We start from the raw sequence: 21360 nt of genomic DNA, 5'->3' as shown, positions 1-21360 counted from the left end.
ATATCAAAGGTTCCTATCAATGCTTGGGTTGTACAACCTGCAACGGTCTAGTAAGCAATAGAACATTCCATCATCCCCATACCAACCGGAGATATATTATCAAGCATTCCATTACGTGTACTACTACACACGTAGTATACCTGCTTTTTTGTCCTTGCTCGTGCTTTTATGTGGGTAAAACCTCTGGCACATTACGTGAGCGCATGGCAAATCACCGGCATGCAATAAGAGCTGCCTTGAAACATGGAGATTCTGAACAGCCAGGGGCACGCCACTGTGCTAATAAATGCCACGCTGTCTCTTCTATACGCTATATCTTGATTGACCACATACCTCCATTGGATCGGGGAGGAGATCGAATCAAAGCACTCCTTAAGTGAGTCTTGTGTGACCCTATAGGGTAGTGCCACTTACTTGGGGTATGCTTTAGGGGTATTGTGGCTCCGTTTAGTTTCAGGCTTTCTTTCTCTCGTGGGGGAGGGAGGGCCCGTTACTTACGGCACGATGGAGTGGTAGCATTTTTGCTCCCATCTCCTTTTGTGGAACCCTGGCCCTTTAGGTTCTGTTACCCGTTCTTGCACTAATTACCCAGTCCATGGGCATCACCGATCATTTCCATTATATATATCTCTTTGGCATAGAGGAGTGCTGGATGGACAGTCTATTGTAATCCCGTAGCCCAGTTAGGCTTGATTTATGTGGACACACATAGACTGATTTAGCCCTTTCGGGCATCTAAATGTCTGTTATTTAGTATATAGTTGCTGAGTGATCTTTACTATATGTATATTATTATGTCTCTCCAGGTTTGGGTTATATATGTATTCTGTCACACTAAACAATGTTCATGTTGTTGGATCAGATGCTTTTTTAAAAAAATGGCGATCTCAAGATCTGATACCTTCTATCACTACATTCATATTCCCGCAGCCTAGTTAGGCTGGACATATGTGGATACACATAGACTGATTTAGCCCTTGTGGGCCATTTAAATGGCGGTTATTTAGTACACAGTGGCTGAGTGATCTTTACTATATGTATATGGTCATGTCTTTCCAGGTTTTGGTAATATTTGCATTCTGTCACACTGATTAACATACATTCTATCTATACTTAAACGTATGTCATTATGGACATCCCTAAACAATGTATATATTGTTGGATCAGATGCCTTTTAATAAAATGGCGATCTCAAGATCTGATACCTTCTATCATTACATTTACACATATTCAGGCAGTTACTTTCAATGTGTCATTGCGCTATTAATTAATGTCCTGCAACAATCCCCACAAGTTATTTTAAATTATTTTTTATCCCTTGTATATTCATGATAAACTTATACAATTAATAAGTATTCACTTGTTTACATTGAGACCATGATTGAGGCTCGTAAGCCTGTGACAAGAAAATGTTTCTATAAGATATGGTGTAAATATCTGTTTTGGTGTGAATCCAGAGGCAACTCATTGGTGTAGAGTCAGGATTCCTAGGACTTTGTCTTTTCTCCAGGAGGGTCTGGAGAAGGGTTTGTCAGCTAGTACTCTTGAAAGTCAAATTTCTGCGTTTATTTTTTTTGCATAAGCGTTTGGCGGATGCGCCAGATGTGCAATCTTTTTATCAGGCCCTGGTTAGGATCAGGCCTGTGTTTAAACCCGTTACTCCTCCCTGGAGTCTTAACCTTGTTCTTAGAGTTTTACAGTGGGCTCCGTTTGAACCTATGCATTCCTTAGATATTAAGATGTTATCTTGGTAGGTTTTGTTTCTTGTTGCTATTTCTTCTGCTTGGAGAGTTTCGGAACTCTCGGCTCTGCAGTTTGATTCTCCTTATCTTATTTTTCATTCTGATAAGGTGGTTCTACGTACTAAGTTAGGTTTCCTACCTAATTTTGTTTCAACCAAGAATATTAATCAGGAGATTGTGGTTCCTTCTTTGTGTCCTAATCCTTCTTCTCCTAAGGAGCGTTTGTTGCACAACCTAGATTGTTGTGCGTGCATTGAAGTTCTATCTTCAGGCAACTAAGGGCTTTCGTCAGTCTTCTGCTTTGTTTGTTTGTTTTTCTGGGTAGCACAAGGGTCAGAATGCTACGGCTACTTCTCTTTCTCTTTGGCTGGACAACAACCTCCTGAGAGAATCACTGCTCATTCCACGAGGGCTGTTTCTTCTTCCTGGGCATGTAAAAATTAAGCTTCTGTGGAACAGATTTGCAAGGCTGCAACTTGGTCCCCTTTACATACTTTTTCTATTTTTTTAAAATTTGATACTTTTGCCTCAGCTGAGGCTTCTTTTGGGAGAAGGTTTCTTCAAGCGGTGGTGCCTTCTGTTTAGGTCTACCTGTCTTGTCCCTCCCTTATCATCTGTGTCTTCTAGCTTGGGTATTGATTCCCACTAGTAATTAATGATTCCGTGAACTCACCATATCTTTGGAAAGAAAACATCATTTATGCTTACCTGATAAATTTATTTATTTCCGGTTATGGTGAGTCCATGGCCCACCCTTTATTTAAGACAGTTATTTTTTCTAAAACCTCAGGCACCTCTACATTTTTGTGTTATCTTCTTTTTCCATTTTTCCTTTGGTGGAATTACTGGAGATTATGGGTAAGGGAAGTTACATATATAGCTTTTTGCCGCATCCTGGAGTGATATTCCCACTAGTAATTGATGATTCCGTGGACTCACCATATCCGGAAATAAATAAATTTATCAGGCAAGTATAAATTATGTTTCTGGTGTTAAAATGACCTATTGCTCTCAACAATGGATTATTTTCTCCCTATTTGTCTTATGATCCAAAGCTTGCTGGCATGGAGAGAAATTGCAATCTTTTTTTTTTCTATTATATTACAAGTGTCTTTCCTTCACATGAAGAACTCTGCCTTCCTAGATAAACTGTTCTCAAGCTAAAATTTGCCTTTTCATCAGGCACTATAAGCCATCTAGTTAAATTCTGACCAGGTCCTGTGGTCTCACCTGGTGCAGTTATAGAGCCCTAGTTTAACCCCTGCAAATTAGTTTAATATAAATTCAAATTTGCAATCATACAACACCTTTGTGCCTCTCCAGTGATTGGAGGATATGAATCTATACTTGCTCCTGTTTGATTGAATGGCTGTATCCTTGTTTGCAGAGACAAAAGAGCATGCCAGGTGTGTTAATTTTCTTAGCATGATTATAACAGTAAAATAAGTTTCATTTACAAATAAAATGTAGAAACAAAATAGTTTTTTATTATTATTTTTATTTTTTTAAAGTCTCTATTGCAGAGTAACCACAGACAGGAGGTTGGAAACTCATCTACAAATGGTGCAAAACATAGCTAATAACTGTGCATTGTACTCCAAGGGAATTCTATTTAAAGCATTTTGAGGTCTGGATAATTGTAACAAAGTTTAAAAGCTTTAACTTAATTATTAAAAAAATATATATACATATATACAATGGAACAAAAAGTAGTGGTACTGTTCTTATTCTCTTATTTGCTTTTCTAATCCAAAGTGGAGTTACACGATTTTCTTTCTTGTGTTAATAGTACCCACATTTCCCAAATCTGAGTTTGTTCAGGATCAGTTTTTAGATTGTAAAAAAAAAAAAAAAAAAAGAGTAATGTTTAAAGGACATTAAACTCTGAATAAAATTCCCATAAAGTGCTTAATTAGCATGTAATTTATTTTGTTTCCTTTTTTGGAGTACTTATGTCATGGTACAGTTATTTTAACTACAATGTAGATGTTTGCTATGCAAGAATTGTTTACACCAGGGGTCATCAACCTTGGCTCTCCAGAGGTTTTGGGACTACATTTGCCATGATGCGCAGACACTTTAAGCTGGCTGAGCATCATTGTAAATGTAGTTTTAAAACCTCTGGAGAGCCAAGATTGATGACCCCTGGTGTAGAAAAATGCAGGAGATTATTTATTCACACAGAAACACACACACATTACAATTAACCACATCATGTGCACATGACGAGAGCTATTTGTGGTAGGTATGCTCTGTGCAGTGTAAAATTCATATTTTATATAAAAAAAAACAAAAAAAAGCTAAAGCATCTACTATTGACCCAAATATATTTTTTTTTTAGATCAGAATTTACATAAAACTCCAAAGTGACTAAAATTGTATCCATTACCTTTTCTCTCAGGATCCATCAGGGAGCATTGACTTGAATTCTTCAATATCCTCACGTCAGTCGTTCGAGATGGGTGTAAGTACTTTTTGTTTTTTTAAATACTATTTATCAAGGTCTGAACTTTTGTCCCATTTTAATATACCACTAAAATCCTTTAAAGGACATTAAACACCTTGTCCCACAGTCCTTAGGTGGCCGGAAAAAAAAAATCTGTAACCTGCAAATCAAAAAGCTGGTTTAGGCTACTTGCAGCATTTTGGGAACATAGATTAGTTTTAGCTTGTTGGCTTCTGTAAGGATTGTGGGGCAAAGCACATTTTTTACATAAAAGCAAGCGCTGTTTAATGTCCCTTTCACTTTAATAAATATGTAGCTTGATGATTCTTGTCACATAATTTCTTCTAAAATAAGAGGGTTTTAAAGGAATTTAAAGGGATACTAAACCCACATTTCTTTCCTTGATTAAGACAGAGCAGGCAATTTTAAGCAACTTTCTAATTTACTCATATTATAAATTTTTCTTTGTTCTCTTGGTATCTTTATACGAAAAAGCATGTAATGAAAGCGTAGGAGCCGTCCCATTTCTTTCATGTAATTAGCAAGAGTCCATGAGCTAGTGACGTATGGGATATACATTCCTACCAGGAGGGGCAAAGTTTCCCAAACCTCAAAATGCCTATAAATACACCCCTCACCACACCCACAAATCAGTTTTACAAACTTTGCCTCCTATGGTGGTGAAGTAAGTTTGTGCTAGATTCTACGTTGATATGCGCTCCGCAGCAGGTTGGAGCCCGGTTTTCCTCTCAGCGTGCAGTGAATGTCAGAGGGATGTGAGGAGAGTATTGCCTGTTTGAATTCAATGATCTCCTTCTACGGGGTCTATTTCATAGGTTCTCTGTTATCGGTCGTAGAGATTCATCTCTTACCTCCCTTTTCAGATCGACGATATACTCTTATATATACCATTACCTCTGCTGATTTTCGTTTCAGTACTGGTTTGGCTTTCTACAAACATGTAGATGAGTGTCCTGGGGTAAGTAAGTCTTATTTTCTGTGACACTCTAAGCTATGGTTGGGCACTTTTTTAATAAAGTTCTAAATATATGTATTCAAACATTTATTTGCCTTGACTCAGGATGTTCAACATTCCTTATTTTCAGACAGTCAGTTTCATATTTGGGATAATGCATTTGAATCAATCATTTTTCTTACCTTAAAATTTGACTTTTTTTCCCTGTGGGCTGTTAGGCTCGCGGGGCCTGAAAATGCTTCATTTTATTGCGTCATTCTTGGCGCAGACTTTTTTGGCGCAAAAAATCTTTTCTGTTTCCGGCGTCATACGTGTCGCCGGAAGTTGCGTCATTTTTTGACGTTCTTTTGCGCCAAAAATGTCGGCGTTCCGGATGTGGCGTCATTTTTGGCGCCAAAAGCATTTAGGCGCCAAATAATGTGGGCGTCTTATTTGGCGCTAAAAAAATATGGGCGTCGCTTTTGTCTCCACATTATTTAAAGTCTCATTTTTCATTGCTTCTGGTTGCTAGAAGCTTGTTCCTTGGCATTTTTTCCCATTCCTGAAACTGTCATTTAAGGAATTTGATCAATTTTGCTTTATATGTTGTTTTTTCTCTTACATATTGCAAGATGTCTCACGTTGCATCTGAGTCAGAAGATACTTCAGGAAAATCGCTGTCTGGTGCTGGAACTACCAAAGCTAAGTGTATCTGCTGTAAACTTTTGGTAGCTGTTCCTCCAGCTGTTGTTTGTATTAATTGTCATGACAAACTTGTTAATGCAGATAATATTTCCTTTAGTAAAGTACCATTACCTGTTGCAGTTCCATCAACATCTAATGTTCAGAGTGTTCCTGATAACATAAGAGATTTTGTTTCTGAATCCATCAAGAAGGCTATGTCTGTTATTCCTCCTTCTAGTAAACATAAAAAATCTTTTAAAACTTCTCTTTATACAGATGAATTTTTAAATGAACATCATCATTCTGATTCTAATGACTCTTCTGGTTCAGAGGATTCTGTCTCAGAGGTTGATGCTGATAAATCTTCATATTTATTTTAAATGGAATTTATTCGTTCTTTACTTAAAGAAGTACTAATTGCTTTAGAAATTGAGGATTCTGGTCCTCTTGATACTAAATCTAAACGTTTAGATAAGGTCTTTAAATCTCCTGTGGTTATTCCAGAAGTTTTTCCTGGTGCTATTTCTGAAGTAATTTCCAGAGAGTGGAATAATTTGGGTAATTCATTTACTCCTTCTAAACGTTTTAAGCAATTATATCCTGTGCCGTCTGACAGATTAGAATTTTGGGACAAAATCCCTAAAGTTGATGGGGCTATTTCTACCCTTGCTAAACGTACTACTATTCCTACGGCAGATGGTACTTCGTTTAAGGATCCTTTAGATAGGAAAATTGAATCCTTTCTAAGAAAAGCTTATCTGTGTTCAGGTAATCTTCTTAGACCTGCTATATCATTGGCTGATGTTGCTGCAGCTTCAACTTTTTGGTTGGAAACTTTAGCGCAACAAGTAACAGATCATGATTCTCATAATATTATTATTCTTCTTCAACATGCTAATAATTTTATCTGTGATGCCATTTTTGATATTATCAGAGTTGATGTCAGGTTTATGTTTCTAGCTATTTTAGCTAGAAGAGCTTTATGGCTTAAAACTTGGAATGCTGATATGTCTTCTAAATCAACTCTACTTTCCCTTTCTTTCCAGGGTAACAAATTATTTGGTTCTCAGTTGGATTCTATTATCTCAACTGTTACTGGTGGGAAAGGAACTTTTTTGCCACAGGATAAAAAATCTAAGGGTAAAAATAGGGCTAATAATCGTTTTCGTTCCTTTCGTTTCAACAAAGAACAAAAGCCTGATCCTTCATCCTCAGGAGCAGTTTCAGTTTGGAAACCATCTCCAGTCTGGAATAAATCCAAGCCTTCTAGAAAAGCAAAGCCAGCTTCTAAGTCCACATGAAGGTGCGGCCCTCAGTCCAGCTCAGCTGGTAGGGGGCAGGTTACGTTTTTTCAAGGAAATTTGGATCAATTCTGTTCACAATCTTTGGATTCAGAACATCGTTTCAGAAGGGTACAGAATTGGTTTCAAGATAAGACCTCCTGCAAAGAGATTTTTTCTTTCCCGTGTCCCAGTAAATCCAGTGAAAGCTCAAGCATTTCTGAAATGTGTTTCAGATCTAGAGTTGGCTGGAGTAATTATGCCAGTTCCAGTTCTGGAACAGGGGCTGGGGTTTTATTCGAATCTCTTCATTGTACCAAAGAAGGAGAATTCCTTCAGACCAGTTCTGGATCTAAAAATATTGAATCGTTATGTAAGGATACCAACATTCAAAATGGTAACTGTAAGGACTATCTTGCCTTTTGTTCAGCAAGGGCATTATATGTCCACAATAGATTTACAGGATGCATATCTGCATATTCCGATTCATCCAGATCACTATCAGTTCCTGAGATTCTCTTTCCTGGACAAGCATTACCAGTTTGTGGCTCTGCCGTTTGGCCTAGCTACAGCTCCAAGAATTTTTACAAAGGTTCTCGGTGCCCTTCTGTCTGTAATCAGAGAACAGGGTATTGTGGTATTTCCTTATTTGGACGATATCTTGGTACTTGCTCAGTCTTTACATTTAGCAGAATCTCATACGAATCGACTTGTGTTGTTTCTTCAAGATCATGGTTGGAGGATCAATTCACTAAAAAGTTCATTGATTCCTCAGACAAGGGTAACCTTTCTAGGTTTCCAGATAGATTCAGTGTCCATGACTCTGTCTCTGTTGGACAGGAGACGTCTGAATTGGTTTCAGCTTGTCGAAACCTTCAGTCACAATCATTCCCTTCGGTAGCCTTATGCATGGAAATTCTAGGTCTTATGACTGCTGCATCGGACGCGATCCCCTTTGCTCCTTTTCACATGCGACCTCTTCAGCTCTGTATGCTGAATCAATGGTGCAGGGATTACACAAAGATATCTCAATTAATATCTTTAAAACCGATTGTACGACACTCTCTGACGTGGTGGACAGATCACCATCGTTTAATTCAGGGGGCTTCTTTTGTTCTTCCGACCTGGACTGTAATTTCAACAGATGCAAGTCTTACAGGTTGGGGAGCTGTGTGGGGATCTCTGACGGCACAAGAAGTTTGGGAATCTCAGGAGGTGAGATTACCGATCAATATTTTGGAACTCCGTGCAATTTTCAGAGCTCTTCAGTCTTGGCCTCTTCTGAAGAGAGAATTGTTCATTTGTTTTCAGACAGACAATGTCACAACTGTGGCATACATCAATCATCAAGGAGGGACTCACAGTCCTCTGGCTATGAAAGAAGTATCTCGAATTCTGGTTTGGGCGGAATCTAGCTCCTGTCTAATCTCTGCAGTTCATATCCCAGGTATAGACAATTGGGAAGCGGATTATCTCAGTCGCCAAACGTTGCATCCGGGCGAATGGACTCTTCACCCAGAGGTATTTCTTCAGATTGTTCAAATGTGGGAACTTCCAGAAATAGATCTGATGGCGTCTCATCTAAACAAGAAACTTCCCAGGTATCTGTCCAGATCCCGGGATCCTCAGGTGGAGGCAGTGGATGCATTATCACTTCCTTGGAAGTATCATCCTGCCTATATCTTTCCGCCTCTAGTTCTTCTTCCAAGAGTAATCTCCAAGATTCTGAAGGAATGCTCGTTTGTTCTGCTGGTAGCTCCGGCATGGCCTCACAGGTTTTGGTATGCGGATCTTGTGCGGATGGCCTCTTGCCAACCGTGGACTCTTCCGTTAAGACCAGACCTTCTGTCGCAAGGTCCTTTTTTCCATCAGGATCTCAAATCCTTAAATTTAAAGGTATGGAGATTGAACGCTTGATTCTTGGTCAAAGAGGTTTCTCTGACTCTGTGATTAATACTATGTTACAGGCTCGTAAATCTGTATCTAGAGAGATATATTATAGAGTCTGGAAGACTTATATTTCTTGGTGTCTTTCTCATCATTTTTCTTGGCATTCTTTTAGAATTCCGAGAATTTTACAGTTTCTTCAGGATGGTTTAGATAAAGGTTTATCCGCAAGTTCCTTGAAAGGACAAATCTCTGCTCTTTCTGTTCTTTTTCACAGAAAGATTGCTAATCTTCCTGATATTCATTGTTTTGTACAAGCTTTGGTTCGTATAAAACCTGTCATTAAGTCAATTTCTCCTCCTTGGAGTTTGAATTTGGTTCTGGGGGCTCTTCAAGCTCCTCCTTTTGAACCCATGCATTCATTGGACATTAAATTACTTTCTTGGAAAGTTTTGTTTCTCTTGGCGATCTCTTCTGCCAGAAGAGTCTCTGAATTATCTGCTCTTTCTTGTGAGTCTCCTTTTCTGATTTTTCATCAGGATAAGGCGGTGTTGCGAACTTCTTTTCAATTTTTACCTAAGGTTGTGAATTCCAACAACATTAGTAGAGAAATTGTGGTTCCTTCATTATGTCCTAATCCTAAGAATTCTAAGGAGAAATCGTTGCATTCTTAGGATGTTGTTAGAGCTTTGAAATATTATGTTGAAGCTACTAAGTCTTTCCGAAAGACTTCAGGGGGTCGATCCGATAAAAATCGTCGCCCGCAAAAGCCGGTGATGCCAATAATTGCGCGGATTTGGTATCCTATATACGGCGTAAGCTAGAAGTTACGCGCGTATATTTCTGCCGTCGCCCGCAGTTTTTTGGGCCATAGGCAGGTATACCAAACCCGCGCAGTTTGGTATCCAATATGCAGCGTAAGGACTTACGTGGCGAAAATGGAGAAAACTTACTCCATTTTCACCTCGCCACAAAAAGCAGCCGTAAGAAGCCTTACGCTGACTATTGGAGACCCGTAACTCCCTAAACTAACTAGAAAATAAACCTAACACCTAACGCATGCGCAATGTCTATCTACCTGTCAACCGCGATCCCGCCGCTCCCGGACCCCGCCGCCATCTACATAAACTAACCCCCTACTGTGAGCCTCTAAAACCGCCGCCATCTACCTTATCTATCCCCTAATCTGACCCCTTACACCGCCGCCACCTATATAAAAATTATTAACCCCTAATCTAATCCCCCTATACCGCCGCCAGCTATATTAATATTATTAACCCCTAATGTAAGCCCCTTACACCGCCGCCATCTCTATTAAAATGATTAACCCCTAATTTAATCTACCTACCCCGCCGCCAGCTATATTATCTATATTAACCCTAAGTATATTATAGTTAATATAGTTATTACATTATATATATTAACTATATTAACCCTAATTATATTAGGGTTAATATAGTTACTATAGTATTTATATTAACTATATTAACTCTATCTAACCCTAACACCCCTACCTTTATTTATATTAAATTAATCTAATTAATTTATAAACTAAAATATTCCTATTTAAATCTAAATACTTACCTATAAAATAAACCCTAAGATAGCTACAATATAATTAATAATTACATTGTAGCTATGTTAGGGTTAATATTTATTTTACAGGTAAAATGTTAATTATTTTAACTAGGTATAATAGATATTAAATAGTTATTAACTATTTAATATCTACCTAGTTAAAATAATTACCCAATTACCTGTAAAATAAATCCTAACCTAAGTTATAAATACACCTACACCATCAATAAATTAAATAAACTACAAACATCTATCTAAAAATACAATTAAATTAACTAAACTAAATTACAAAAAAAAACAAACACTAAATTACAAAAAATAAAAAAAGATTACATGATTTTTAAGCTAATTACACCTATTCTAAGCCCCCTAATAAAATAATAAACCCCCAAAATAAAAAAAATTCCCTGCCCTATTCTAAATTAAACAAATTTCAAAGCTCTTTACCTTACCAGCCCTTAAAAGGGCCTTTTGTGGGGCATGCCCCAAAGAATTCAGCTCTTTTGCATTCAACAAATACAATCCCCCCCCCCCATTACAACCCACCACCCACATACCCCTATTCTAAACCCACCCAAACCCCCCTTAAAAAAGCCTAACACTACCCCCCTGAAGATCTCCCTACCTTGTCTTCACCACACCGGGCCGAACTCCTGATCCGATCCGGGCGATGTCGTCCTCCGGCGATGTCATCCTCCAAGCGGCAAAGAAGAATTCTTCCTCCGGCGACGTCTTCCTCCAAGCGGCAGCAAAGTCTTCATTCTTCCGGCGGCATCTTCAATCTTCTTTCTTCGCTCCGCCGCCGCGGAGCATCCATCCCGGCCGACTGCTAAACTTGGAATGAGGTACCTTTAAATGACGTCATCCAAGATGGCGTCCGCTGAATTCCGATTGGCTGATAGGATTCTATCAGCCAATCGGAATTAAGTTAAAAAAATCTGATTGGCTGATTGAATCAGCCAATCAGATTCAAGTTCAATCCGATTGGCTGATCCAATCAGCCAATCAGATTGAGCTTGCATTCTATTGGCTGTTCCGATCAGCCAATAGAATGCGAGCTCAATCTGATTGGCTGATTGGATCAGCCAATCGGATTGAACTTGAATCTGATTGGCTGATTCAATCACCCAATCAGATTTTTTTAACTTAATTCCGATTGGCTGATAGAATCCTATCAGCCAATCGGAATTCGGCGGACGCCATCTTGGATGACGTCATTTAAAGGTACCTCATTCCAAGTTTAGCAGTCGGCCGGGATGGATGCTCCGCGGCGGCGGAGCGAAGAAAGAAGATTGAAGATGCCGCCGGAAGAATGAAGACTTTGCTGCCGCTTGGAGGAAGACGTCGCCGGAGGAAGAATTCTTCTTTGCCGCTTGGAGGATGACATCGCCGGAGGAAGAATTCTTCTTTGCCGCTTGGAGGACGACATCGCCCGGATCGGATCAGGAGTTCGGCCCGGTGTGGTGAAGACAAGGTAGGGAGATCTTCAGGGGGGTAGTGTTAGGCTTTTTTAAGGGGGGTTTGGGTGGGTTTAGAATAGGGGTATGTGGGTGGTGGGTTGTAATGGGGGGGGGGGATTGTATTTGTTGAATGCAAAAGAGCTGAATTCTTTGGGGCATGCCCCACAAAAGGCCCTTTTAAGGGCTGGTAAGGTAAAGAGCTTTGAAATTTGTTTAATTTAGAATAGGGCAGGGAATTTTTTTTATTTTGGGGGTTTATTATTTTATTAGGGGGCTTAGAATAGGTGTAATTAGCTTAAAAATCATGTAATCTTTTTTTATTTTTTGTAATTTAGTGTTTGTTTTTTTTTGTAATTTAGTTTAGTTAATTTAATTGTATTTTTAGATAGATGTTTGTAGTTTATTTAATTTATTGATAGTGTAGGTGTATTTATAACTTAGGTTAGGATTTATTTTACAGGTAATTGGGTAATTATTTTAACTAGGTAGATATTAAATAGTTAATAACTATTTAATATCTATTATACCTAGTTAAAATAATTAACATTTTACCTGTAAAATAAATATTAACCCTAACATAGCTACAATGTAATTATTAATTATATTGTAGCTATCTTAGGGTTTATTTTATAGGTAAGTATTTAGATTTAAATAGGAATATTTTAGTTTATAAATTAATTAGATTAATTTAATATAAATATAGTTAGGGGTGTTAGGGTTAGATAGAGTTAATATAGTTAATATAAATACTATAGTAACTATATTAACCCTAATATAATTAGGGTTAATATAGTTAATATATATAATGTAATACCTATATTAACTATAATATACTTAGGGTTAATATAGATAATATAGCTGGCCGAAGGGTAGGTAGATTAAATTAGGGGTTAATCATTTTAATAGAGATGGCGGCGGTGTAAGGGGCTTACATTAGGGGTTAATAATTTTAATATAGATGGCGGCGGTGTTAGGGGCTCACTTTAGGGGGTTATAGATATAATATAGCTGGCGGCGGGGTACGGGAGCGGCGGTTTAGGGGTTAATAACTTTATTAGGTTGCGGCGGGGTAAAGGAGCGGCGGTTTAGGGGTTAATAGCTTTTTTATTGTTAGGATAGTGAGGGGGGATAGCGGATAGAGGGTTAGACAGTGCGGGCTATGTTAGGGAGGCGTGTTAGACAGTGCGGGTGTTTTAAACTTTAGTCAGGTTTTATAGGCGCCGGCAGATTCTAACGTGCCGCAAGTCACTGGCGACGCCAGAAATTTGTACTTACGCAGATTTCTGGACATCGCTGGTTTGTGAGACTTACGGCACGTTAGCATCTGACGGCGACTTATATGGGATGGCTCGAGTTGCGAGCTGAAACTGCGGGCGACGCCGGTCTCCTCGCTTGCGCCGCAAACTGTGATCGATATCGGATCGCGCCCCTAGTCTATTTGTTATCTTTTCCGGTTCTAGAAAAGGCCAGAAAGCTTCTGCTATTTCTTTGGCATCTTGGTTGAAATCTTTTTTTCCTCATGCCTATGTCGAGTCGGGTAAAACTCCGCCTCAAAGGATTACAGCTCATTCTACTAGGTCAGTTTCTACTTCCTGGGCGTTTAGGAATGAAGCTTCGGTTGATCAGATTTGCAAAGCAGCAACTTGGTCCTCTTTGCATACTTTTACTAAATTCTACCATTTTGATGTGTTTTCTTCTTCTGAAGCAGTTTTTGGTAGAAAAGTACTTCAGGCAGCGGTTTCAGTTTGAATCTTCTGCTTATGTTTTCATTAAACTTTATTTTGGGTGTGGATTATTTTCAGCAGGAATTGGCTGTCTTTTATTTTATCCCTCCCTCTCTAGTGACTCTTGCGTGGAAAGATCCACATCTTGCGTAGTCATTATCCCATACGTCACTAGCTCATGGACTCTTGCTAATTACATGAAAGAAAACATAATTTATGTAAGAACTTACCTGATAAATTCATTTCTTTCATATTAGCAAGAGTCCATGAGGCCCACCCTTTTTGTGGTGGTTATGATTTTTTTGTATAAAGCACAATTATTCCAATTCCTTATTTTATATGCTTTCGCACTTTTTTCTTATCACCCCACTTCTTGGCTATTCGTTAAACTGATTTGTGGGTGTGGTGAGGGGTGTATTTATAGGCATTTTGAGGTTTGGGAAACTTTGCCCCTCCTGGTAGGAATGTATATCCCATACGTCACTAGCTCATGGACTCTTGCTAATATGAAAGAAATGAATTTATCAGGTAAGTTCTTACATAAATTATGTTTTTTAGTTCAGCAACCTAGATAGCACTTGCTGATTGGTGGCTACATTTAGCCACCAATCAGCAAGCACTACCTAGGTGCTGAATCTACAATGGGCCAACTCCTAATCATTCCTGCCTTTTCAAATAAAGATACCAAGAGAAGAAAGAACAATTGATAACAGTTTATGGCTACAGCAGTTTTCTGTGGTAGGTGAATCCTGTCCTGTTTCTTCAACAATCCATGTTTAGCAAATGCCTCTGTTTTGTAAGGATGGAACTTACTGGGTTTACTTCTTTTAGGCTTACTTTAATTACTTAACACAAAAAAAAGGGTTCTGAGTACAAACAAATAATCATATATCAGTATCAATTCATAGCCCAATTTATCTAATACATACAATGCAAATGAGGTAAGTGGGTGGTGCCTGGCACATATAAAGAGTTAAAGGGACAGTCAACACATTTTTTTTTATTGTTTAAAAAGATAGATTATGCCTTTACTACCCATTCCCCAGCTTTGCATACCAACATTGTTATATTAATATACTTTATAACCTTTTAAACCTCTAAATTTCTGCTTGTTTCTAAGCCACTACAGACAACCTCTTATCACCTGCTTTTTTTATTTGCATTTCACAACAGGAGAATGCTAGTTCATGTGTGCCATGTAGATAGCATTGTGCTCACGCCCATGAAGTTGTGCATGACACTGCACTATTTGGGTTAAATGCAAGTCAATAGATAATAAATAAAAAGTCATGTGATCAGAGGGCTGTCAGAAGAGGCTTAGATACAAGGTAATCACAAAGGTAAAAAGTATGTCACAGGAGCGAGGTGCACTTAGTGCTATGGCGCGGTCGGGCCGGGCTGTGACTATACAGCTGGCCCGATGCGCTGACTAAATATTACAGACCCGCTCAGCAGAGAGCAGAGAGCGGGTCTGTAAAAGCGCTGTCATTTTTACATTTTAAAAGGTAAAAAAGGGTTTTATGGCTATAGCACCTAAATAATGTTATATAATTCTGCACTATGTGCAGAATTATATAACATTATTTTTAAGGTTTACTGTCCCTTTAAACTGCTGTCAGTCAGCTGAATACACTGAACATGGATTATTAAAAAAATGCTTTTGGGATATAGACGAAATAAATCCTTTTTAATTTTTCTATGTTGCTTTTCTTAAACCTTTTATTTATTTATTTATTTATTTATTTATTTATTTAACAGGGCCTTGATGAGAGCTTGAGCAATATTTCCAGTCTTACGTCTTATCTCTTGACCATTCACCTTCAAGAAGGTCGGAATTTGGTCATCAGAGACCGCTCAGGTAATTTTAAGCACCCTTTGCACCAACTTTACCCCACTTGTATTGGAGAATAAAAATGGGCCCCCTCTTCTCTTATTATTGACAATTTAAGAGAAAATATTCTGTGACCTGTTTATAAACATCAACAAAACATTGTAATAAGTTTGAAGAAAAGTAAGTTTGTTCTCCAGACTGACATATTGGGATCATCTGACCGATTTAACCAATCAGAGAGTCGGGAGATCGTAATGGTTCCAAATTTGAAAATGGAGAGATCTTCAATTACATTTAATGAAGTTCCATATATCTCTGAAATCGTATTCCTTTAGGTAGCAAATCACTTCAACGCGTTTAGGTCTGCCTTTATCAAGGTCAATTATCCAACTTGCTACACTTTTTCGAGTGGCATATATAGCGAATCTTTGCCTACTCATAAGTACATTTTAATTACAAGCTACAAACAAGGACATTCAACTAAGGGTATTTAACTCACATTATACCACTACAGTTCCAGCAATGAGCAAAATTTAAATGCAATTGTGAATTATTATAATACAATACCCCTTTTTCACATATTGAATTGTATTTTTTTATAAGCCTTTGCATATCTGTTTAAGCACTTTTTTAAAATCAGTACAATTATTTATATAGATAACTGAGTGTTTTTTTCTTTTGTTTTTTTTATGATTCTATGGTTACATTAAAGGAGTACTACATAGGTGTGGCCACACCCTGATTTATTATTATATTGTTTTACAGTGTTTTTACATTGTTTGTTTTTTACATGTTTTCCCAAATGCACCATATGTGTTATAAATACATTGATTAAATATTGTATGCTTATTTTTACCTCCCAAACTGTTTGGCCCCCTCAGTGACTCAATGTATGGAGGTGTCAGGATCCTACACCTTTAAATCCTTAGCCCTGCCTACTTAGTCTTTAAATTCCAGCTGCACCAGCAATCTGGTGCTTAGTATTATAGTTGTATTGGTCTATACTACAGGTGCTGAGCTCTCTATAACACAGCCGCAAACAGCCTGCAGCATAGCTCCGTGAGAACCACTCCCCCTCTCTGACGTAACCCGTTACCGATACCAGATCCAGCAGACTCCGTGAGTAACAAGCTTACAAGCTGACCGCTGCCTTCCCAGCTCTCACAACCATACCTCAGTGGTGTACGTTTCAATCTGATATTGAGCTATGGCAGAGACTGTTCTTAGTACTATCGCATGATCACCACTTAAGCTGTGCATATAATTCTAAAGTGTCAAGAGCTGCAGACTAACAGTATCAGGAAACACAAGCAGTACTAGGTTCACATCCAATCTATATAAGGAGTCCCTCATTATTAAGGGGAGTTATAATTATATTAACAACTGAGTTATTGCTACTATACTTCCTTAAAGCTACAGTACAACAGTGTATAAAATTGCACATTAATTACTAACTCACAATTCACCGGGTATCACTTAACCAATAGTGATTTCCCTACATCTTGTGATACAAACTATATATATATATATATATATATATATATATATATATATATATATATATATATATATATATATTTATTATTTGAGAGTAAGGGGCAGTTGTGATGCACTACATCAGGATCTTTCAGGTTCTAACAGGAGGTTATTGGTCTGATGGTTGCTTCATTGGACATCGTCTCTTGCTCGATTCCATCTGAGAGTTTGCTGTTATGCATGCTCAGATAGTGGAACGGGGATCATGTGGTTCTGTCTCGTAGGATAGATCTTGATCTGTTGACAGAAGATTCTTTCCTGTGGTGGTTTTGGCAGGAGCATCTGTCTCTGGACACATGCTTCAGGAGTTCTTCCTGATTAATGATGACCACGGACGCCGGCCTATTGGTTTGGTGACTATAGACTTGGGAGGAGTCTGCTATTCAATAACCATCTTGGAGTTGAGAGTGTTCTACAATGTTCTGATGGCTTGGTTTCGGTTGTTCAAGATGATTTCATCTCAGTGGTTTACATCAACCACCTGAGTGGAACCTGGAGTTACTTAGCTATGATTAGTGTGGATTGTTCAGTGGGCGGACGCTCACATTTGTTGCCTCTCCACTATTCACATTTCTGGAGTAGATACCAGGAGCGGACTTCTTGACAGTCAGATCATTCCGTGGAGTGGATTCTTCTTCCGGAGGTGTTCTCCTGGTTAAAGGGATATTATACACTCATTTTTTTCTTTGCATAAATGTTTTGTAGATGATCTATTTATATAGCCCATAAAGTTGTTTTTTTAAATGGATAGTTTTTGCTTATTTTTAAATAACATTGCTCTAATTTTCAGACTCCTAACCAAGCCCCAAAGTTTTATGAGAATACCGTCAGCTACCTTCTCCAGCTTGCTCCTGTTTGTGTAAAGGGTCTTTTCATATGCAATAGAAGGGGGGTGTCTTATTTCCCACTAGCAGTGGGCTTTGCAGCTACCTTTTCAACAGAGCTAAATTGAGACTAACTAATTAAGTTTTTAAACAATTTTATACTGGATTTTTATATCAGTATCTGTGCATCTTATTCTTTATAGTAGTGTCTAATACATGCAGTTATATAAAAATGAGTGTATACTGTCCCTTTAACCCTCAAATATGGGGTGCTGCAGTTGGAGATGGCAGTATGCCAAACTTTCCTATTACGTTTAAGGGTTTAAGAGATCAGCAGACTGCTCTGTTGAAATCCCTGGCGGTTCTTTGGGTTTTCAGTCGGACATCCCTGTTCCTCAGTTTGCTCTCCTTCCACGAGTCTTTGCTCGTATCACATAGGAGTGGGCATCAGTATGTTTAATAGTTCTTGCATAGTCTCGCAGAATCTGGATACAGACCTTGCGAGGATGTATCTCTTCCACCTTGGTAGTTGTTTCTGAGGAGGGACCTTCTTATCTGGGTCCATTCTTTCGTTTCTCTGAAGCTTGTTGCTTGGCGATTGAACGCTTAGTTAAGTCTAAGCGTGGTTGAGACCATGATTCAGGCTTGCAAGCCTATTACTAGACAGATTAGCCATAATATGGTGTAAATCCAAGGTCTACTCTTGGAGTAGAGTCAGGATTCCTAGGATTTTGTCTTTTCTCCAGGAAAGTCTGGAGAAGGGTTTGTTAGTCAGTACCCTGAAGGGTCAAATTTCTGCATTTTCTATTTTGCTACATAAGCGCCTGGCGGACGTGCCAGATGTGCAATTTTTTGGTCAGGCCTTGATCAAAATCAGGCCTATGTTTAAGTCTGTTGCTCTTCCTTGGAGCCTTAACTTTGTTCTTTTAAGTTTTACAGCAGACTCTGTTTGGCCCATTGCATTCCATAGATATTAATTTGTTATCTTGGAAGGTTTTGTTCCTTATTGTTTCTCTTCTGCTCGGAGAGTTTTCGGAATCTCAGCCTTGCAGTGTGATTCGCCTTTTCTCATCTTTCTTGAGGATAAGCTTGTTCTTTGTACTAAGTTAGGTTTCCTTCCTATAGAGGTTTTGGACAGATATATTAATAAGGAAATTGTTGTTCCTTTTCTCTGTCCCAATGCTTCTTCTCATAAAGAACGTTGTTGCACAACTTGAGGTTGTGTATGCTTTATAATTTCTTTTTTCTTTTTTTACAGGCGACTATGTATTTTCGCCAGTCTTTTACCCTTTTTGTTTCTCTGGGAAACGTAAAGGTCCAAAAGCTACTGCTACTTCTATTTATCTCTGGTTGAGAATTATAATTAGTTTTGCTTATGAGACTGCTGGACTGCAGCCTCCTGAGCGAATTACAGCTCTTTCCACTAAGGCTGTCTCCTCTTATTGGGTTTTCAAGAATGAAGCTTCTGTGGAACAATTTTGCAAGGCTGCAACTTGGTTCTCTTTGCATACTCTTTCCAAAGTTGATACTTTTGCCTTGAACAAGGAGTCTTTTGGGAGTAATGTTAATCAAGAGGTGGTCATTTCTGTTTAAGTCTGCCTGCCTTGTCCCTCCTTATTCAACTGTGTCCTCTAGCTTGGGTATTGGTTCCCAACAGTAAATGATGAAGCTATGGACTCACCATATCTTAGGAAAGAAAAGAAAATTTATGCTTACCTGATAAATTTATTTATTTCCGGATATGTTGAGTCCACGGCCCGCCCTTTGTTTCAAGACAGTTATTTTTTATTAAACCTCAGGCACCTCTCTACTTCAATTTATTATTATTATTCCTACTTTATTATTAGCATAGAATGGAGAGATGGAATTGTACCCATTGTTTTGTTTTATCAGATGACCTACATTTTCCGGTACTTTATGTGATACTTTGATATATTTATCGCTGATGGGCGAACTCTATATATGACTTTGAGTTGAAAACTTCAATAAAAAATTGTTTAAAAAAAAAAAAAACCTCAGGCACCTCTACACCTTGTGTTACTCCCTTTTTTTTCCATTTCCTTTTGGTCGAATGTCTGGGGGTTGTGGGAAGGGAAGTGATACTTACCAGTTTGACTGGGGTGCTCTTTTCTGCCTACTGCTGACCAGGAGTGGTATTCCCAACACTAATTGATGAAGCTGTGGACTCACCATATCCGGAAAGAAATACATTTTCATTAGCTGCTTTAGCTAGGAAAGCTTTGTGGCTTGCTCTGCTAATATGGTTTCTAAGCGCAGACTGCTTTCTCACCTTTTCCAGTATAAATCTCTATTTTGACCTGCTATTATTGCTACAGTCACTGGGGGTAAGGGAGCTTTTCTGCCCCAGGATAATAAATCTAAGGGTAAGCTTAGATCAGTCTCTGGTGGGGGGAAGATTGAATCTCTTTTAGGTGGCTTGGGAGAGATCTGTTCAAGATCCCTGGGTATTACAAACCATTTCCCATGGGTAATGAAAAAACTTTTGTTCAAGGCCTCCTCTGGGAAGATGTTCTGGGAAGATGTTCCAACTCTAAAATTAAACCAGGGGTTTATTCAAATCTATTTATAGTACCAAATAGGGTACTTTTTTCCTGTTTTGGATCTCAAAATATTGAACAAATTCCTGAAAGTTCCTACTTTAAAGATGGAGACAAGTCGCTCTTTACTTCCTTTTATCGCAGGTTTAGTTTCATGTCTTCCATATACTTAAAAGATGAATATTTGCATATCCCTTTCCACACTGATCATGTCAAGTTCCTGAGTTTTGCTTTTCTAGGCAAACATTATCAGCTTGTGGCCCTCTTTTGGTCTGTCTACAGCTCCCAGAATGTTTACAAACGTTCTGGGAGCCCTATTGTCTTTTGTTCAAGCTCAATAAATTTACTTGGATAACATTCTGGATCAGGCTTCTCCTTACCATCTGGCTGTGTCTCGCACTCAGATGGTTCTTCAGATGCTTCAGAGTCACTGTTAAATCAGTAACTTCTAAGACGTGTGTCTTTTTCTGGGGTTCATAATAGATTCCATTGCTATGTCTTTGTCTCTGACAGATAAGCACAGACTGAAGCTGTGACCAGCCTATGCCCTCCATACTGTATTAAATGAATGGGGACCACCAGGATATGTTTTAGAGGATTCTGTGAGATCACAAGACCCCGTAGTTCCTTCATGAAGGCTTAGATTAAAGGACACTGAACCCAAATTTTTTATTTCGTGATTCAGATAGAGCATGACATTTTAATCAACTTTCTAATTTACTCCTATTATCAAATTTTCTTCATTCTCTTGGTATCTTTATTTGAAATGCAAGATTTTTGATGAACAACCTTGGTTATTCTTGCTGATTGGTTGATAAAAAAGTGCTGTCCAGAGTACTGAACCAAAAAACTTTT

The 21360-nt window shown here is 38.4% G+C and overlaps 1 protein-coding gene across 1 annotated transcript in view; it reads left to right on the top strand.

The window, feature by feature from the left end:
* MCTP2 (multiple C2 and transmembrane domain containing 2) overlaps positions 1-21360 on the top strand; it is a 438267-nt gene that overhangs the window by 181686 nt on the left and 235221 nt on the right. The window contains exons 3-4 of the mRNA XM_053717625.1: positions 4144-4206; positions 15515-15614. Of these exons, the coding sequence (XP_053573600.1) occupies positions 4144-4206; positions 15515-15614 (163 nt within the window). The remainder of the gene's footprint in view (positions 1-4143; positions 4207-15514; positions 15615-21360) is intronic.

Source organism: Bombina bombina, chromosome 6 (genome assembly GCF_027579735.1).
Source record: "Bombina bombina isolate aBomBom1 chromosome 6, aBomBom1.pri, whole genome shotgun sequence".
In the NCBI taxonomy this organism is placed as follows: Eukaryota; Metazoa; Chordata; class Amphibia; order Anura; family Bombinatoridae; genus Bombina; species Bombina bombina.
This window is presented reverse-complemented; position numbering and strand designations above follow the sequence as displayed.